At 35.5% G+C, this 22071-nt stretch overlaps 1 protein-coding gene across 1 annotated transcript; it reads right to left on the reverse strand.

Moving 5' to 3' along the window:
- Nucleotides 1-11889: 11889 nt before the first annotated feature.
- LOC140450885 (uncharacterized) lies at nucleotides 11890-17804 on the reverse strand. Its single transcript, XM_072544566.1, has 4 exons — nucleotides 17672-17804; nucleotides 13627-16663; nucleotides 12704-13479; nucleotides 11890-12659 (listed from the first exon to the last, which is right to left on the reverse strand). The coding sequence occupies exons 1-4, from the start codon at nucleotides 17802-17804 to the stop codon at nucleotides 11890-11892; spliced, it is 4716 nt and encodes a 1571-aa protein (XP_072400667.1).
- Nucleotides 17805-22071: the final 4267 nt, after the last annotated feature.

The following is a 22071-nucleotide window of genomic DNA, read 5'->3' on the forward strand; positions in this document are numbered from 1 at the left end:
GAGTACAGTAGTCATTACCTTATCTGCTGCTTCGTCTTTTTTAAGTTGGTCCAGTGCCTTTTTTTCCAAGTACTTTTGCATCTGAAATGTTAAAATCATTAAACTCATAATTACTGTGCATATATAATTAAATAAATAGAAAATTTTATACACTTATATACATTTTCTTGTGCGACATTTTGTCGAGTGAGTCGTTTTAAATTTAAATACGCTGTATTTAATTGTTTTGCAGACCTTGGGGGTTCAGCGCTGGCATTAAATTCTAAGGCTATTTTTCCCAGGTTGCAATTTTTTCCGAAACAGACAAAGCGTTGGTACATTTATTTTCTACAACGTGTTTATATCTGAAAAGAGAAAATTAAAGTTGGTTTAATACCAATGAATATTAAATACTCTCAAATTGGAATAAGTAGTTATAATATAGTGAAATACTTACTTCTCAATAATTGTTAATAACAAACATTTTTCCCGTTCGGTATACTCGTTAAAACTCGTTTTTTGGCTCATTTTAAAAATTAAAGATGATAAATGACAAATTGGCAAACATTAACGAACGACACAAAATTAATAGTTAGGTTATGTTTGTTTGTTGATTTTCAGAATGCAGATTACACATAAACAGGAATGATGGTAAAGTGAAACAGCAACATTACTTTCTTAATTTAGAGCCAGATAAAGAACAATTCGTACAGAAATAATAAACGATTACAATCGATTTTACTATTTCCATGTAAAATCGTATGTCAAATAATCTATAATCGGTGATCACGTAATTTTACCATAATTTTCGTTTCGGAAACCTGTCGCTTGTTAACAGTTGATCAAAGACACTTGATTACATGATTGGAGATTTGAATAACGTTTCGGAAACCGGCCGTTAGTGAGATTCTGAGAGTAATTCTCAAGACAGTAGTTTTGATTTTTGGAACTATCATAAAAAATTGGCACATTCTCCAGCCAGTACAAAACGTAGAAGATTAGAAAATGATCATGTACAAGATAAGATGAATTGTCTGTATATCTGGAAAATCCAGTGGCTTATTTGAATTCAAACCCTTTAGAGCAATGGAAAGAAATGAAAACTTTATTTCCACTGCTTTACAAACAAGCCATGAAATATTTAGTTATAGTTGGGACATCCGTACCTTCAGAGCAGTTGTTTTGAAAAGTAGGCTTAATTCTGAATCAATTAAGAAACACATGATTTTTTAATAGTTAGTGCGTTTGGTATAGGGTATTTGTATGGAAATCAAATAAAATGATTACTATTTTTTTTTCTTATAAAATCATTATTGTTTCCTTATTATGAAAAAATATACCTGAGGAGCAGAGCGATAACAAATCACGTTTTTTAAGTGGTGGCACTCCAGGAGTTTCTGGTTTCTGGAGTTTCTCCAAATAAGACTTCTTGGACATTATTTTGTGTGGCTGGCCTTTCTTAACTCTTAAGGTGCATTAGACGGGCTAGTTTTTAAGGAAATATGTTGCCGAAAATATATATTCTGTACATTGCTGGCAACATTGCAGTTATCTAATGAAAATATCGCCCTATGGCCGAGCAATGTGGCTGAAATCTTGCTGGTATTTCAACACTATTGCAGGTACTGGCTGATGCGTTGCCGATAAAGTCGAACTGCCGTGGAAAATTTTGCATGTTGCTCGGCTACTCTGCAGAAATTTAATTTGGTTTAGTCAAAACATACAAAGAAAAAATGAAGACGTGATCAAATAAAAACGTCCAGAGTTGTGGGATGTAGAAAATACATCATACAAAGACAGAAATGCAAAGAGAGATAGTTGGACGGCCATTGCACAAGAATTCAATATTGTAGCAGAAAATTCCTAAAATATCGAATAATTAAAGTATAAAATTTATCTACTACGCCCCTGGGCTAAGTATAAAATCTGTGGTACTAAGGCAGAATCAGATATGTCAAAAAAAATCGAATCTTCGATTTTTATGCCGATATATCGAGTGTTTAACACAGAATACAACGGCAAAACCCTATATGTACATTAATATTCTAAATTTTGGTATTATAAAAAGTAATAATCCGACATGTCTGTATCTGTGAAATTGGTCGATGGCATAACCCAATATGTGAACGTATCGATCTTTGGCAGCTTTCGAGTAAGCATCAATCACAGGGCGAATACCGATAAGTCTGACTTATTGGGTTATGGCAACTACTCATCTTCTTCTTCTTCAAGTGCCGTCTCCATCAATGGAGGTTAGCGGTTATGGTGGCAAACGTTTGTCTATCTTCAGCTGTTCTTAAGAGTTCCTCAAATCCAAGTCTAGGATCTAGGACTACTCATCTAGGCCTTCTCAAAAGACAAAAAAGTTGACGACCGCAAGTGTATGCTTGAACATATAGAGAAATATCCCAAGTATGATAGTCATTATTCTCGAAGAGATTCCCAAAAGAAGTATCTTCAGAGCCACTTAAATATTCGTATACTCTATATTGAATTTAAAAAAGAACATCAAAATGCAGCCTCATATTATATCTTTAGAGAGGTGTTTAAGTCAACAGGGTACGCGTGTTGCCGCATGTTGATACCGGGGATCCAGATGAGAAAAATCGATTGACCATGGAACATAATAAACACAAAGATATGGCTGATGTATGATACAAATCCAAAGACATGGACAAAGAAAAGGCTAAGCAAGATTCATCAATGAGGGTTTTAGTGTTTGACTTACAGTCAGTCCTGGACATGTCTCCTTTTTAAAAACGTCTTATATCAACATATAATTTAACCATAAGAGACTGTGTCTCAGGTGGAGGTACCACTCACTGCTACGTGTGGCACGAAGCAGTAGGGAAAAGAGGATCCGAGGATATTGCCTCTTGTGTTCTCAGAAAACTTAAAAGTTTGCCCGATAATGTTACTCACTTTGTTACCTATTCAGATACATGCGGTGGACAAAATAGAAATGTCAATATGTGTTGCATGTTTTCAATGTTTGTCAGCAAAAGCAATCACGTCAACTGGATAGATCAGAAGTTCTTGTTGCCTGGAAATACGCATCTTTAATGCGACGTGCATCATGCTCGTATCGAAAGAGCTAAAAAAAAACCACCCAGATCCCGATTTTGGCGCCTAGGGACTGGTATCAGTTTGTCCGTACAATGTGAGGTAAAAAACTATTCGAGGTTCATGAAATAACCCAAAACGACTTTATGTCCTTTTCTACCATTGTTCAGGAGCATTTTATTCGCAGAAATATTGATACAGATGGAAATAAAGCGAACTCGCTCGAAATTAAATGGTTAAGGTACGAGAAAACTTTCGGCCTTGTTCAATTTAAAACCTCACTACTTGATGATGCGACTTTTCGAACACTCGACTTACATTTTAACCCCCTAAAAAAGAAGGACCTACTAAGTCTTCTGCCGATAATTCACCCCTTGAGTCTCAACGACAGCATCAACGTGCCAGAGCTTCTTGATATTATTATTAGAAAAATTTATTCTAACATTTTATTTTTAATTTTACACAATCAATCAATATTGTAGGCAGTTTCTCACAGTATAGTAGCAAAGTGGATAGGTTATAATAATAAACCTAAGAAGGTATAAACTGATATGTCGTAAATTTTCTCCAAAATTTACGGGAGCAAAGGTCGATATGTCCTAATTATCAAAATTCTAGTAAAAATAATAATAAAAAATTACAAAATTAACAAAATTCTTAAAAGTATATTTCTTACACATATTGTCTTTACAACAAAATAGTAAAATAAAACAAATCAAAATTATAATGACCTTACAAACTTTAAAATTGGTTTTCTGAATAATTAATTATTTAGACATCTCTGGTTCTGCCTTAGTACCACAGAAATATTGTCGAGTTTCCGTGTTTATATTCTAAATTCCAGTTACCACTACGACGTTAAATATGGTTAGATTTATTTGTATGCGTTAGTTTTGAGATTTTAAAAACTGGGCATGATTCAAGGTCATTTTGCGATATAATTTGAAGCGGTCTGACAAGATTTTTGGGTTGTTCCGTTGGACTGGACCGGTATGAGGGGTGGGACGCACGACTAGAAGCGGATGCAGAGATCGATCGAAGGTCGAAAGTCAGGTTTGAAATGTTCAATTGAAATTCAATTTTGGAAATCTCGATGAAATTTTTATTATTAATCAAGATGAACGCCTCAGAGGTCATCAGTTCAAACTGAAGAAAGAAAATTTTTCTACAAGATCAAGGCAGAACTTTTTACCAAATAGAGTTTTTGAGTGCTGGAATAACCTTAACGATAACATTGTCTCTGCTCCCTCTACCAATTCGTTCAAAAACAGACTTGACCGTTTTACATTATAGTTAAAATATTGTTTTTCTTTTAAACCAAAAATTTTAATTTTATTTCTTTTATTTGTAATTTTTGTTTTTTTTTACTAGTAAGTTATTAATGAAATTTCTTTGTTTTTGGGCATAATAGGACTTAGTTCCTCTACCCTCACTTGTGTATAATAATAATAATAATAATAATAATAATAATAATAATAATAATAACCTGTGGGAGTTTTTTGTCAGTTCTTCTATCAGGCGCGGCCCCCTGCGAATGGGGGATACTCTCTGGGTATTCTTAGAACCGATACCCAGAGGGTAGCAGGCATACCTGCCGTGGAACAAAAACTGACACCTGGCAGTAGGTATAAAATGCACACCCATGAAAATGGAGTTTAATAATTTATGTTTATGGTCGCTGCCTGGGGATCGCCAGGGCACGTCTGGAGCCGGCGCTGGACGTGACAGCATGCGGGACGTCGGTGGCAGGGTGTTGAGGAGGCGGGCCCCTGTCATACAATCAGCTACAGCCCAACAACAAGAAGAACCACAAATGAGCCAAACAACAACACGAGCTCCACCCGCTGAAGGTGCTGCGCTGGAACATCAGCCGGCGCTCACTCAAGCGGGACGACCGAGGCAGCGCATGAAATGGACTGTGTCTATTAATGAAAACATTTTGCGTTTCTATTACAAGGTGACGAACCTCGGTCGAGAAACGATCGGCTATCGACAACAACTGTATGCCGAATTTTGCAGGGAGTACCCAGAGATTCAAGTATCTGAACAGCGAATAGCAGATCAATACCGGGTAATTATAAGAAATAATCTTATCCCAGAGGCTAGACGCGATACTATCAGAAGCGAAGTCGAACGGGAGATTCATAACCAAGAGCTAGTTGTGGATCAAGTCCATAATCAAATCCCAAATGAGCAGATTCCTGAGCCCATCATACAAGAAACTCAACCTGTTAACACGCAGCAGGACAACAACGAGTTGCACGATAGCCTGGTAAGAGAAATGGCACGTGCCGTACAAGAGTTTAATGGTACAAACCCACTTAGCAGACCACCGCTACCAAAAATAAACTCTTGTAAGAAACTAGGTGCGCTGTTACAAATTATGAACACTGAAGTCCTACCCAATTATATCGTGGAAGCCCATACATTAGAATATTTGCATATGCTGATTTATTGTGCAGCAACAGCAATTGCTAATGTTATGGGCATTAAGATCAGAACACGGCGGGGAACTAATATCGGAAGGACTGAAAACAGAATTGCACCCTGGGAAAAAAGACTGCTGAGTAAAATTGAATTATTGCGCAGGGATATTGGACAAATTACAGAATACATCCGAGGAGTAAGAAGTCGAAAAGTAATTAAAAGAACTGAAGAAATAATTCTGAACACTCCAAGACACTCACAACATGATCCAGAGAACAACACAGCTCAACACTGCCTGGACACATTAAAACAAAAACTCTCCGTTTATTCAGGTCGCCTAAGGAGATACAAAGTTAGTAACAACCGTAAATGCGACAATATACTTTTTGAGAATGCAGAGAAGGCTTTCTATAGAAAACTTAATTCCACCGTAGAAAATGTAAATAAATCCTACCCAAGCCAAGAAGAAATTCATGAGTTTTGGGGAAACCAACTTTCGACGCCAGCTACTCATAACAACAATGCTGGATGGATTGAACAAACGACGAACAACTGTCAACACTACAGTAATATTCCTTATGAACCTTTCACCACTGAAGAAGTCTCGAACATTATCAAAGAGCTTCATAACTGGAAATCTCCTGGACCAGACGGAGTTCAAAACTTCTGGCTAAAAAAGTTTTGGAGTGTTCATGAGCTTTTAATAGCATTTATTAATAATATTATTTCTAATTCACAGGAAATACCATCATTTCTTACTCAGGGAACCACTTATCTAATACCGAAAGATCAAAGTAACACCCAAGATCCAGCAAAGTACCGCCCAATTACTTGTCTTCCAACTTTGTACAAATTGGTCACATCCTGTGTGGCCCGGCGTATCTACCAACATTGTGCTCTGAACAATATCATAGAGCCTCAACAGAAAGGATGCGCTAAGGGGTCCATGGGCTGCAAGGAACAACTTATTATCGACTCAGTCATTTCTAACCAGGCATACAACAAAAAAAGAAACCTTTTTACTGCCTTCATTGACTACAAGAAGGCTTTTGATTCAGTGCCGCATGAATGGCTTATAGATATATTGAAAATATATAAAGTCGATGATAATCTCGTGACCTTTTTGAAGCATATAATGGCAGAGTGGAAGACTAAAATTCACCTTCAAATACCGGGTGAAATTAATATCGAAACTGAAGATATCCCTATTAACCGGGGGCTTTTCCAGGGGGACTCGTTAAGTCCACTTTGGTTTTGCCTAGCAATGAACCCACTATCTCAGCTGCTGAACTCTACTGACTCAGGTTTTAGCATAAAAAATAACAACACTGTTGTAGCGAAGCTTAATCATCTGTTGTATATGGATGATTTAAAATTAATGGCTTCCACTCGAAACCACCTAGATGAGATGCTAAAAACTGTAGAAAATTTCTCAAATGATATCAGTATGAATTTTGGACTAGACAAGTGCCGTATACTAAACATAGTCAGAGGAAAGGTTCAGCCCGGAGGTTTCGATATGCAAGATGGCCAAAACATCGAGGCAATGGGTGAAAATGATATGTACAAATATCTCGGAGTAAAACAAGCGCGGAAAATTGACCATAAACAAATGAAAACTGAACTAACTTCGGAGTTCGTGCGAAGAGTAAGACAACTAAATCGGTCATATCTTAACAGTAAAAATTTGTTTAAGGCATTAAATACGTACGCCTGTTCCGCGCTGAGCTACTCATTTGGTATTATAAAGTGGTCAAAAACGGATATAGAGGGTCTTCAGCGGAAAGTAAGAACACTTCTCACAAAGGCGCAAAAACATCATCCACGTAGTGCAGTAGAGAGAACAACATTACCGCGGTATCAAGGGGGAAGAGGACTTATGGATATAGGTGAGCAATTGGATAAACAAATTGCTAATTTAAGAACTTATTTTCAGGTACAGGCTGAGACATCTACTTTACATCGAGCAATTTGCGCAGTAGATGATACGACGCCGCTTAAACTGAGGGAACAAGAAATGCGCATAAACCACCTGACTAAGCAAGACAAAATGCGCGCCTGGATGAGTAAACCTCTGCATGGGCGACATCTTAATGAGATCAGCCAAGAATATGTCGACAATACAGCGTCGAACTATTGGTTGACATCAGGAAAGATGTTTCCCGAGACTGAGGGTTTCCTACTTGCCATTCAGGATCAGGTTATTCCAACTAAAAATTACCTGAAATATATTGTTAAAGATCCTCAAGTCCAAAATGACAAATGCCGATATGGATGCCAAGCCCAAGAAACCATCCAACATCTTACCGGTGGCTGCCAGGCATTTGTCGGCACTGATTATAAAGAACGTCATGACTCAGTAGGAAAGATTATCCACCAAGAACTAGCTGACAAACTGGGACTTCTCCAAACCGACCATCTTCCTTATTACCAATACGTCCCTGATAGAATGCTTGAAAATGACAACTACAAGCTATACTGGGACCGCACTGTGCTCACAGACCAACCAGTGGCGCATAATAGACCGGATCTCATACTAGTTAATAAACTTACTAGGAAAACAACACTAATTGATGTGGCGATACCCAACACCAATAATTTACGTGTTAAATACAACGAAAAGATCGCCAAGTACAGAGATCTAGAAATACAAATCAGGAGACAATGGAGAATGGAAAGTACCCAGACAGTACCTATTATTCTGTCTACTACTGGTGTTATTCCCAAGAACCTGCTAGAGAACATAAAACAGCTGGGTCTAAATGAACATCTCTATAAGGCCATACAGAAAGCTGTACTCCTCGCGACGTCCAGATGTGTACGAAAATTTTTGGGAGATACTCCAACATACCAAGTCACCTAGGGCTCGATAACACGGAAAGAGTCCCACCAGAGCTCAATCCTTTTGATACCGTAGGTATCTGGGATGAGTGAATTTTCCCCTTAGAGGGAGTGTGAGCCGTATGGCTAAATCTGGATAATAATAAAGTAGATGCGCAGTAGATGATACGACGCCGCTTAAACTGAGGGAACAAGAAATGCGCATAAACCACCTGACTAAGCAAGACAAAATGCGCGCCTGGATGAGTAAACCTCTGCATGGGCGACATCTTAATGAAATCAGCCAAGAATATGTCGACAATACAGCGTCGAACTATTGGTTGACATCAGGAAAGATGTTTCCCGAGACTGAGGGTTTCCTACTTGCCATTCAGGATCAGGTTATTCCAACTAAAAATTACTTGAAATATATTGTTAAAGATCCTCAAGTCCAAAATGACAAATGCCGATATGGATGCCAAGCCCAAGAAACTATGCAACATCTTACCGGTGGCTGCCAGGCATTTGTCGGTACTGATTATAAAGACCGTCATGACTCAGTAGGAAAGATTATCCACCAAGAACTAGCTGACAAACTGGGACTTCTCCAAACCGACCATCTTCCTTATTATCAATACGTCCCTGATAGAATGCTTGAAAATGACAACTACAAGTTATACTGGGACCGCACTGTGCTTACAGACCAACCAGTGGCCCATAATAGACCCGATCTCATACTAGTTAATAAAATTACTAAGCAAACAACACTTATTGATGTAGCGATACCCAACACCAATAATTTACGTGTTAAATACAACGAAAAGATCGCCAAGTACAGAGATCTAGAAATACAAATCAGAAGACAATGGAGAATGGAAAGTACCCAGACGATACCTATTATTCTTTCTACCACTGGAGTCATCCCGAAGAGCCTCCTAGAAAACATAAAAAAGCTGGGTCTAAATGAACATCTATATAAGATTATGCAGAAAGCTGTGTTACTTTCGACGTCCAGATGCGTACGAAAATTTTTGGGAGATACACCGACATACCAAGTCACCTAGGACTCGATAACATGGAAAGAGTCCCACCAGAGCTCAATCCTTTTGATACCGTAGGTATCTGGGATGAGTGAATTTTACCCTTAGAGGGAGTGTGAGCCGTATGGCTAAATCTGGAATAATAATAATGCTTTTTCTGCCTATTTCATAACATGACGTTCAAAGTATTTCAATTGTTGCAGATGAACTTTGTTGGTGTCTTTACTGACTTAGTAAAGAATTCGCCTAAAATTAAAGAATTTGTTTTATGGTCAGTCCATGGCATTTGTAAAATTCTTCTCCAATTGAACATTTCCGTGTTGTGTATCTTTATTGTTTCCCATTGTCTTAGGCCTGGTCCAGACCAAGCAGACAAAACAAAAACATTCATGTTTCACAACAAAGTGGCGACAAATCGAAAACATTTGTTGAGATATTTCTGAACAATTTTGTTTTGTTTGCAAATTTGAAAACTTTTTCAGGTCGGTAAAGATCAAAAAGTCTGTGTTTTGTCTGTGTATTTGACGACAAGTTGTCGGTGCAGTAACGCGTATGCGTGCCAAAACGAGTTAAGCAGTAGGAGAAATAGAATGTACAATTTTTATTAAAATTAAGTGTATTTTTCTGTTGTGTAGTGATTAAATAAATACTAGTGTATTTTTCTAAACATTGCGGGGGACAAGAAGTGGAATACACAAAATACATGCACATATACAACACAAGTTAATAGAACTTTACAGGGAGCATCCAATATTATGGGACCCTAAAAATAAAGATTATAAAAATCGCCAAAAGCAAGCCAATGCATTAAATGAAATTTCTTTATTGCTAAATGTGCCACTAAATGATGTTGAGAAGAAAATAAAGAATGTTAACAACCAGTATTCTAGGGAAAGACGAAACTACAAGAAACTTAAAAAATCTGGGACAGGGAAACTTTTTAGTTCAAAATGGTTTGGTTATGAATTGCTAAGTTTTTTGTGAGGCAAAAATAAGCCTCGAAAGAGCTTGCAAGTTAGATGTTCAGGAGAAACACACGTAAGTTAATTAATATTTATTATTATTTTTTAAAGTTTATCAAATTCGAAAACTAGGTATTTTTTAATCATTCAATTATACAGTCAATTCATATTTAATCACACAATAAGCCTGATAAATTTGATATAATAGGTGAATGGTAGCTCAAAAATTGAGGAGTCTACCCACACCCTATGCCCAGTCCACAGTAGAACATCTAATTCACAATCTATTATATGACGCTGAAATGAGATTCTATGTGACAATATACAATTTAAAATATTTAAGAAACCCTATATAAAAATTCTTATATGATCTGAAACAATTAACAAGATACCTATATTATAAGTTTCTGCCTAAGTACTGTTATAACAAAATGATTTTAAGGTTGTTCAATATATTTTATCTAAAAGAGAAATTGATTGTATCTAATGAAAATTAGGTAATTTTTAGCTTATTTAAGTAATAAAAGTTACTGAAAGAGTAGTTAGGAGTGTACATAAAAACGAAAACTTTTGCTAGAACAATAGAAAACAATCCTAACATAAGTAATAATCAAGAATGCAATTTAGCTATCCCGATTTAACAAATAAAATAGTATGGCCTCAAAACTAAGCTAAATAAGCTATACATTTTTTCCATAAACACGTGTGGCAACCTGCAGATCCATTATAATTTGATTATCAGATTCAGAAGTGTATGCAATTTGGATTAAGTACTATGAGTGTCCTCTACCGCTATAACTATGATTGTCTAAATATATGTACTTAAAGCAAAATACAAGGAAAACTAAGAATATGGTTAATGGTAGTTATGAACTAATTATATTACTTACATTCCTTAGTTATCGACGATACATTTATATGTTGTGGTGAAATATAAATTCAACTGTTCGATTATAGATTCATCTTTTATAGAGAATATGTCTGCAGATAGAACATTTCCACCAAAGAATATAGACGTATAAATATGCGTCTATATTCTTAGTTTCCACTTTAAAACAGCAACAGCATCTACAAACTAAACTACAGCCACAGCTAAAACCAAACAAAAAATGAACGTCATTCGTCGTTCTCACAGTCACAGCAACTCAACATGAGCATATATATATATATATATATATATATATATATATATATATATATATATATATAAATATGTATGTATGTATGTAGGTACTATGTACTATGTCAGATGTCAGCAACAAGTAACAACTTAAGGCGGAGTCACATGTATCCGATTTCCGACATCCGACATACGAAAATCGTCTGTTTTCGTAGTTTCTATTTGGAAGCTAGTCATATTGTTGCGATTGTCGGATACGAAATTCCGTTGTATGAATTGTTATACATATAATTGTTATTCCAAAACTTTTATTACGTAAATTATAAGTAAGTACAAAAAAACTGAATTTAAGATTACACTGTGAAATGTCGAAGGTAAACTTCGTAGACAAAGAACATGGTGGCCGCACGGGGTCGGAGGGGTTACGGTTCATCGACGAAACATGAGCGACAGCTGCTATACAGGGGTCGATCAACAGTTAAACATACCGGCCCCCTTGATAGCTGGTAGGCTTCAACAGCCACTGATGGTTAGGAAGATCCTCTGGAAGTACACATATCTTCATGGCAGGTCGTTTGTATACGGAGGAGCCAGTTCTAATGGTAACAGCTCTGACTATACCGTCGGCACCAGGATGAGTGACTTCAATTACACCAATTTTCCATCTCATTGGCGGGATTCCATCTTCTTTAACCAGGACGAGGAGTCCAGGCCTTAAGATTGTGGGGTAGGTCTTTTTCCATTTAGACCGTTGTTGGAGCTCGGAAATATACTCCTTTGACCATCGCTTCCAGAAATTTTGGATGATTCTTTGAAGGCGTTGAGACTTGCTGAGTGAATTTTCTTTAATTGCAGAATAGTCATGGTCAGGTAAGGCAGTAATGCGTTCTCCAATTAGGAAGTGTGCAGGTGTCAAGGACTGCGGATCATTGGGATCATTGGAAATCTGGGATAAAGGTTGGGAATTTAAACATGCTTCGACTTGATGAAGAACAGTTACGAAATCTTCATAAGAAAGTGGGATTTGACCGAGTATCCTCTTTAAATGAAATTTAGTAGATTTAACTCCCGCTTCCCAGATACCACCAAAATGTGGGGTATGAGGAGGTATGAAATGCCGTTTTACATTGTCAGAATTTAGAATAGATTGAATTTCATTTTCACTCGTGTGTAGAAACTTATGAATCTCATTTTTAGCTCCAACAAAATTGGTGCCATGATCAGAATATACCTCTTCTAGCGAAAAATCTACGAAGAGTGGCAATAAGAGAGTCTGTAGTAAGACTGCTTACAAGTTCCAAATGCATAGCTCTCGTTGAGAGACACACAAAAATACACACCGAAATAAAGAAAACAACGTAAGCATTGCCTCACAACTTGTTTGATTAAATTTCTGCCAGAAGTAGGCCAAAAACGTTCTCGTATTGAAGCTAGTAATAATTGTGGTCCTGCATGAAGAAGGCGCAAATGTTCTTGTTTTACAATTAATTTAGAAAGTACATGTTTACCGGGTATTATTGCAGGATATTTCTTATGAAAATCAAATTTTGAATGTTTAAGTCTGCCACCAACTCTGATTATATCCTTGCCATCTAAGAATGGGGCTAATCGTAAAATCTTACTTCTAGAGTTAATAGGTTTAGATTTTGATAAATCTTGATATTCAGTCGGAAACTCCTGCCTTTGAACAGTTCTAATAAGAGTATATAGAGCATGATTAAGTTCTTGAGCATCAAGTGCTCCGGATTTTCGATTTGCCTTAGATAAGCGGCAATTATCAAAGAATAGATAACAGTAAGCAGAGATTCGTTGAAGCTTGTTAAGATTAGAAAATCTGTTAATAAGATCCAGTCCTTCAGTAACTGTAGACTGAAAGGAAATTAACTTTTCCTTGCGTCTCTCAGGTGCATCAGAATTAACTAGAGTACTTGAAGCACTAGTGGGCCATTGTTCTTTAGGATACAGCAACCATTTGGAGCCATTCCACCATAGAGAATTATCAATTAAAGACGTAGGGCTAAGACCCCGAGAGAGCAAATCAGCTGGGTTTTCTTGAGTATTGACGTATCTCCAAGAATCCGAATTTGTTAATGATTGTATTTGTGTCACTCAATTAGCGACAAAAATTTTCCATTGGGTAGAAACAGATTTGATCCATGATAAAACTATAGTTGAGTCACACCAGTAGAAGGTGTGAGTAATAGGAAGATCTAACGAGATTATGACCTTATGAGCCAACTCTGCCAGCAACAATGCTGCGCACAATTCGAGCCTAGGAATCGTAATTGTTTTGAGGGGAGCCACTCTTGTTTTAGAGCAAAGTAAGTGACAATGATAAGTACCCTCTGAATCTAAGGATCGAATGTATATACAGGCACCGTATGCCATTTCTTTGGAGTCAGAGAAGCCGAGAATTTTTCGTTTAGTTGGGCCGGAATTATAAGTAGCCTTTATTGAAAATTGTAGTGTGTCGGACTGAGAGTTCCAAAGAAGGCCTAAAGTTTTGTTATTGCAATACCCACCGAAATTTAATATGGTATTATCCCCTTCAGATTGCTCACAAATTACTTCTGGTGCATTGCACATGAATTTACGGAGTAGAAAGCCACCAGAAATGAGAATTTCAGACAAGTTTTGTTTAATGTATATTGCTTCATCAATTGATAAACACCCTGTGCAAAGATCATCAACATAAAAGTCCCTTGCGATTATTCTGCTAATGTCTGGATGTGTATCTTTACATTGTATTGACAGTTCCTTTAAGCATCTTGTAGACAGAAAGGCTGCCGGTGCTGTACCGTATGTAAGCGTATTTAATTGATACGTATGTATTTCTGAATCAGGATTAGGTCTCCAAAGAATGAGTTGTAGCGAGCGTTGTGATGAATCTACCAATACTTGCCGGTACATTTTAGTTATGTCTCCAGTCAGCATAATATTATGTTTTCTTGCTCGCAAAACTATGGAAAATAGATCATCTTGAATTGTTGGACCGGCTACTAAAATGTCATTAAGTGATAAGCTATTAGTTGTTACAGCTGATCCATTGAAAACCACTCTTAACTTGGTGGTAGTACTAGACTCCTTTACCACACCGTGGTGGGGCAAATAACAACAAGGTTTGTCTGATAATTCAGAGTCATTTATTTTGGTCATGTGACCAAGAGTTTCGTATTCGCTTAAGAAATCTGTATAATTTGCTTTTAGTTCGGGATTTCTTTGTAATCGCTTTTCTAAATTGAATAAGTATTTGGTTGCTACTTCTTTTGAATCGCCAAGAGAGCAAGCCGGTTTCTGAAACGGTATTTGGACGATAAATTGACCCAACGAGTTTCTAATAGTAGTAGTTTTGAATAGTTCTTCACAGAGAATGTCATCTGAAGATGAGGATTTAGGAACATTGATTTCTTCAATTTCCCAGAATTTAGCTATTTGTGAATGAATAGCCTGATCAGAAGTGCTCAGATTGCATGAGATAGAAATGTTCGGAGGTTGTATGAATTGGGGTGAATGTATAGTGCCTGAGACAATCCAACCAAATTGAGTTTTTTTCAATGTAGGCAAATGCTTGCCAAGCTTTACTTGCCCTACCATGAGCAGATCCCAGAAGTGATCAGCACCAATCAAAATGTCGACTGGACCAGGTTCATTGAATCTTGGGTCTGCTAGTATCAGATTGTGAGGGATATTTAAGCTTGACGTGTTAATAAAGTTTGAGGGTATTCTGCTTGTAATTTTAGGAATAACTAAACATTTAAAACTTATTTTAAATGAGACTTGACGTGCTTGAACAGATACAACAGTTTGTTTTAAAATATTTGTGGTTTTTTGCCCAACTCCTGTAATAGAACATTGTATTGGAGTTGTCTTTATATTTAACTTTTTACACATTTCTTCAGAGATAAAACTTGACTCACTACCACTATCGAGCAATATACGACAAGACAATACATTTCCACGATTATCAAATATGTCTACCAAGGCAGTTGACAATAAGACAATGCTTGGAGAATCATTACCTGCAATTAAACAATTTGCGCTAATTTCAGGAGAATCGGAAAATTCAGCAGAATTGTTAGCATTAGGATTGAAATTAGGATGGTCTTGCGATGCATTTCTACTAGAAGAATTATAGTTATTAGACTTAGAATTTTGATGATTATATTGATTATTGAAAACAAAGTGTAACAAAGTATTATGTTTATTGTTGCATTTTCTGCAGTGCATAGAACGACACTGGTTAGTTGAATGATTATTTCGCAAACAATTGATACAAAGTTTCAATTTTTTGACTTCAGCTAGCCTAGAATTTGGACTTAGCGCGATAAAGGATTTGCAGTTATAAATAGTATGATCTTTATTGCAAAAATAACAATTTGGAGAATTACTTGAAAATAAGCCTCTTACATTTTGTTTTACCTTATTGCCTTGAATATTTAAAGTTTCAAGAATTCTGCATTTTTCGGACAGAAAATTGCAAAATATTTCTCTCGTTACTGTGTCATGTTTGGCATATTCACACTCCCATTCACAACGAGTTATTGAATCCAGTTTTGTGGAAAATAAATGAATTAATAATGCATCCCAGGAATCTACAGGTTCTTCTAGAACTTGTAAGGCTCTTAAATGCCGATTCATGTCATCTAGAATGTTTCTTAATTCTAGATGGCATTCGTTTGTAGCAGGTTTTGTCTCAAACAAAGCCTTTATATGATTTTTCTTCAATAAAGGTTTGTTTTCATAACGTTGAACAAGTAGATTCCATGCTACAATGTAATTGTTTGCTGAGACTTCAAGCGATTTTAATAAATCCGCTGCTTGACCCTTTAACGATAAGCGCAAGTAATGGAATTTATTAATATCAGGTATAGATTTGTTATTATGAATTAATGATTGAAAAGTGTCTTTAAAGAATAAAAACTGATCGAATTTTCCATCGAAAGATGGTAAAGATATAGAAGGTAACTTAACCTGTTGTGTTGCTGCATTTGAAATATTAGAATTGTTAGAGATTGATGCATTATCTACATTTTGATCGTCACAGTTATTTAAAATTGCTTGACCTATAGAAACGACACTATAATAACCGTCTTCGAACTCTAGACGTTCGTTTTGATTTACTGTATCATTAGTGTCTTCTAAACATTCTATTTGAGTTTGAATATCATCAAAGGCTTGAAATAGAGGTTCAATTTTTGATAGTCTAACTACAAGTTGAGTAAAGTCAGGATTATTTTTTGATTTTTCTTTATCTAAATAATTTTTAAATTTTGTTATCTGAGATTTATAATTTCCACGAGCTTTTTAAGTTCAGAAGCAAGCTCCTCGTTTGACATTTTGAATGATTAATAGTGTTGTATTTTGTTAACTTGTAAATCTACCTCAATATTTGTAAGCCTACCTTAAGATTAATGAAGTGTACAATAGAAAAATAGCTAGAAAGTGGAACGAAAGAAATAAGGTTTAAAAATAGTTCAAATGCTAGTGTTATATTATAACAAATATAAGGAAATGGCTAAAATGTAAGATATGACGCAATATGTAATATGTATTGAATATGTGCATAAAACAATCCAATGAATGTAACGTAAATTCAGCAAAAATGTGTTTATTTTATTGTATGTAGTGTATAAAATTGATTGAGTCTTTTAAGAATAAATTAAAATAATAAATCAAGTCGAAACAAGGATAAAATCATAGGAGTAGGTAATGATCGCTAAGTACTGACCTTTGACTCTTGTTCGGTTGATCTGCACCTAATCGTCGAAAAATGCCGGCATGGAAGTGTCTGCATGCGGTGGACTTTTTTCGGTTTCCAGTTTACACGATAACTTATTAAAATTGCACTAGTTATCCGGCGCTCTTGAAGGACCATTAATTATGTATGAATTGTTATACATATAATTGTTATTCCAAAACTTTTATTACGAAAATTATAAGTAAGTACAAAACTGAATTTAAGATTACACTGTGAATTGTATACAAGTCTTTTAGCTGAATGTTGAATCTCGAAAGTTAGCGAGTTACCCGTCGAAGGTCAACTTCGTAGACAAAAAACATGGTGGCCGCACGGGGACGGAGGGGTTACGGATCATCGACGAAACATGAGCGACAGCTGCTATACAGGGGTCGATCAACAGTTAAACGTCCGTATTAAAGTGTCAACTGTCAATGGTCAATTTTTTGTTTGTTTTTTTCAAAACATTTTTACATTATTATTGTTTTGTAGGTTGAACAGGAATATACTGTGGAAGAGTTGCTTATAAGTTGTGTGATGGCTAGACCTCCTTTATGGGATTGTAGACTATCAATAAAAGAAAGGTCAAAGACAACTCGTGATAGGCTGTGGCAAGAAATATACGCCGAATTTGGATCTAATCCCCAATTCTCCATTGAATTTCTTATAAAAAAAATGGAGAAATCTGAGGGATGCTTACGTTAGATTGAAAAATGATCGTATGCCTAGTGGCTCTGCTGCACCCAAGAAAAAAAAATGGGAGTATTTTGACTCTTTGCACTTCTTAAGTGATACAGTTAACTATAGAAACACAGTTTCAAATGTAAAATCAAGTGTTTGTGCTAGTGGCAGTAGTGCTAGTGGTAGTTCTTTGTCACCTTATGAAAACAGCGAGCCTTTAATAGAGCTGCCACGAAGTACTAAGAATAAATTAGAAGGAGCAATTATTGACACACTCAATAAAATAAATGAAGAACCACCACCACCAGCACAGACAGTTATTTAAAATCCGATTTGTCAAAGGATATCAGAAATGTTGCAATGTATGCCCCAAGGGCCTAGAACCCTATTAGAAATTAAATAATTACAAGTGGCATATGATGGTGCCAAATCATTTTTAGAATAGTTGTAGTTTATATGGTTGTAGTATATTAGTATATTATTAGTGTATTAGTTGTAGAATATTAGAATGGTTGTAGTTTATAAGTTTTAGTGTAGTTAGTTTTTAGTTTATAATATATTTACATTTTAAATTAAATTAAATTTAGTTTTTAAATTTTTAATTAATTTTTTGTTAAAAATTATAATTTATTACATATATATTACTTAAACTATACTATAAATATATAAAAAATAAAATTTATTTGTTTTCTTGAAAATCGATAGCACCCTCACGTATAAAATATCTCAAGAGATTTTGTCTCATTGTTTCTGCATTTTTTGCATACATATTACTACCCATTCTACCTATGGGTAGCAAATTATTGTCATGTTCACTTCTCCAGTCACCATGAACCAGTTCTCCAGTTTCATTTTCATGATCAACAGTACTGGCAGTGATATATTTGTCTTCACTTTCAAATTTCTGGCCAGTATTTATTAAAAAATTATGTAGACAAACTGTAGCTTTCACTACTGCTACTACAGTTGACTCACTTGCTATTATGGTTCTACGATATATTCGCCACCGAGAAGCCAATATACCAAAAGCATTTTCAATGACTCTACGTCCTCTGCTTAATCTGAAACAAAATATAATTCAACTAAAATTAAATTTGGAAAAGACTATATGGTTTACAGTCTAAATCTAGACTAACAGTGTTTTGAATTAAAATTTATTTCATTAGATGTTTACCTGTAATTGAAAATACGCTTATCTCGAGGAAGAAAGCGACCTGAGTAAGGACGCATAATTGATGTGGTTAAAGCAAAAGCTTTACAAGCTACAATATAAAAATTGAAAGGGTTATCTCCTTGACCAAGCAATAAAGGTGGAGGAAAATGTATGTCGTTGGCATTTATTAATTTTCCCATATTGTAATTTTTAAATATACCCCCATCGCTGTGTCTTCCTTCAGCTCCAATGTCCACCAATGTGAAACGATAACTTGCATCGCATAGAACTAACAGAACTATACTGTGGCTGCCCTTATAATTGAAAAATGTAGAGCCTGAATTTGAAGGTGCCTACAAAAGTAATTAAACATCAGAAACCTTTGAGTTTTACTTTCTCTGATCAAAAACTTTTTATTTTCCTGAAGTCATAAGAATTTTGTAAAAAAATCACCTGTATTACTACATGCTTCCCATCAATTGCTCCAACACAATGACGCAGTTGCCATTTTGCTTCAAAACCCCTTTGCGATATTTAACCAAGCTTCTTCACTTGGTGTTAGTAACTAGTCTTGGTTTAAACAATCCCAAATGGCATTGCATGTTTCCTTTATTATTTTGGAAATTGTATTATGAGCAATCCTAAATGCATATGAAATGGATATCATACAGTCTCCACTAGTAAGGTATCTAAAATATATTAGTCATGTTTAGTGATTTTATTCATTATAGGCGATGAAGAAGATGTACCATTATATCTTCTAATTACCTTAAGGTTACAGCAAGTCTTTCTTCTGGCGAAATTGGTTCACGAACACAATACGTTTTTGATAATGCTGGTCCAACTAGACTTAATAACTTATGAAATGTACAATTAGACATTCTAAGGTAATTGAAATATTTATCACCATCATTTAGCTTCATTTCCTGCAATAGATTATTAAAAACCCCTTGTGACTTTCTTTGCTTAAATATTTCACGAACCCAATATCTTCTTTGCCGAATTGTACGTTGTGGTTTTTTTTGCGAATTAAAAGAAGCAGACATAATAACAGCGTTTTATTAACTTTAAGAACATAACTTCTTCGATTAATATCCATGTTTCAATAAATTGAATGTACAAATGTTAAACTATTGCGATAAAATGATTACAAAACATCCGTTTCATCGAAAAAAGTTAAAATACTTTTTAACTTTTTTAAGCGAGTTAAAAATTTCGGATGAAATTCGGCGCGAAAATATTCTGATTCGATTCTGACCAATGAGAATACTTTCGGATCATCGTGTCGTCGGAAATCGGATGCATGGGACTCCGCCCTTAGAGGTTAGAGGTGGTAACTGATGCGCGTAGCGTAAACAAAAATACTTGTTAAAGAATACTGGTTTGGAAATCAGTTTGTTATCATTCGTTTAACCCTTAAGTACCATGGCGGGGTCAAAATTGACCCCGCGCGTTTTTAATGCCAAGTTTCGCTACCGAAACATAGATTGAGCATTGCGCGCTTTCTGCTAATCTTCGACCGGTAGGTGATTTATCGATCTACGAAATATAAATGGTATAAGTGTTTCTAGTGCAATTAACGAGTAATTTGAAATGGCGGGGTGTAGTCGCAATAAACGTCCTCTGACACAGAAAGAACTTGAAGAGGAGGTACAAAACATTATGGACAATGGACTAGACAGTGACAGTGCGTTTTTAGACCAGGCTAGTGAATACAGTGATCACGAAACAGACAGTTAATATAATGGAAGTTGGGGCGATAGAACCACCTCTGAAATTTCGACGGGAGTTTTTAAGTGATAAATTCATTACTAGAGCCATAGGGAAAAATACTAACTATCTACAGGATATTCATATTTTATCAATTTTAGATCTAACTCATAAATATTGGACAAAGAAAAAATGTTCTCTTCTGGTAAATAGTTACCTGAGGATATCTCAATACCGACATACTTTCTATACGTATGAAAATCAAGTTTCACCTATGTATTCCCATATATTAGAAGAGCTTTTTTCAAAACATATTAATACCTTTTTTATGGACAGTAATTTAGATCCAGTCGCTTTTCAATCATTTACACAACATAAATGGCCAAATTATCAGTTTTACTTTACAGACGGATCTAAAGTACAAAACAAAGTAGGATGTGCATTAATTAATGTTCAAAGTGGATTTAAAAAATTATTGAAATTGCCAGCTGAATCATCGATATACACTGCTGAAATGACAGCGATTCTTCTTGCATTAAGGCATATACATAGTAACGAACCCTACAGCTGCATAATATTTACAGACAGTAAGAGTGTCGTCGACAGACTAACAAACGTACATAGGTCCAAACAACTAAATCATATAGAACTAGAAATTATGCCTATTTACAATAAAATTACAAATTTAGGGAAAAGCATTATTATATGATGGATAAAGGGTCACGCGGGCATTAAGGGCAATGAAATAGCAGATAGCCTAGCCAAATCTGCCCTAGACATAGGCGAAGAAGCTCCCTTGAACTTACTCCCCTTTTCAGACATTGATATAATTAGTAAACAGCATCAAAAAGAAAAATGGCAAACATATTATCGAAACACGAGAACTGGAAATAATTACAAACAAATGCGGCCTGAAATACCCATAAAAAGATGGTTTCATACTCTATCAAATCGCCATTTCATAAGGGTTATAAACAGATTAAGATCTAATCATGCTCTTACCCCCCTTCATATGTACAAGTTGGGTCTCGCGGAGTCACCTAATTGCAAGTGTGGAAAAGAAGGTAACTTATTACATATTTTTCTTGAATGTTCCCACGAATCAGTAAACATAAACAGATTTTATGATAATCTTATTATATTAAAAATTCCACTTCCCGTCTACCTGAACAATTTGATTTTCTCTAGAGATATCAATATATTAAAAACGATTTACGAACATATCAAAAAGTGTAAACATAAATTGTAGCTTAAAACTAACTTATATTTAAGTAAATATTGTATTATAGCAAAAAAAAAATTAAATAGAAAAAAAAAAGGAAGATGTAAACCTCCGAGATGTTGAATCGGGTTATGTCTTAGCGCAAGAAAAAAAAAAT

This window comes from Diabrotica undecimpunctata, chromosome 9 (genome assembly GCF_040954645.1).
Source record: "Diabrotica undecimpunctata isolate CICGRU chromosome 9, icDiaUnde3, whole genome shotgun sequence".
In the NCBI taxonomy this organism is placed as follows: domain Eukaryota; kingdom Metazoa; phylum Arthropoda; class Insecta; order Coleoptera; family Chrysomelidae; genus Diabrotica; species Diabrotica undecimpunctata.

What these genes read in the sequence shown, in the direction of transcription:
- LOC140450885 (XM_072544566.1), bottom strand. Translation starts at nt 17,804, where the DNA reads ATGGAGAATTGGGGATTAGATCCAAATTCGGCGTATATTTCTTGCCAC. An exon ending in GCTCATAAGGTCATAATCTC is followed by an intron (nt 13,480 to 13,626) that starts GTTAGATCTTCC and finishes GGATTCTTGGAG; the next exon opens with ATACGTCAATACTCAAGAAA. An exon ending in GAGCTATGCATTTGGAACTT is followed by an intron (nt 12,660 to 12,703) that starts GTAAGCAGTCTT and finishes CACTCTTCGTAG; the next exon opens with ATTTTTCGCTAGAAGAGGTA.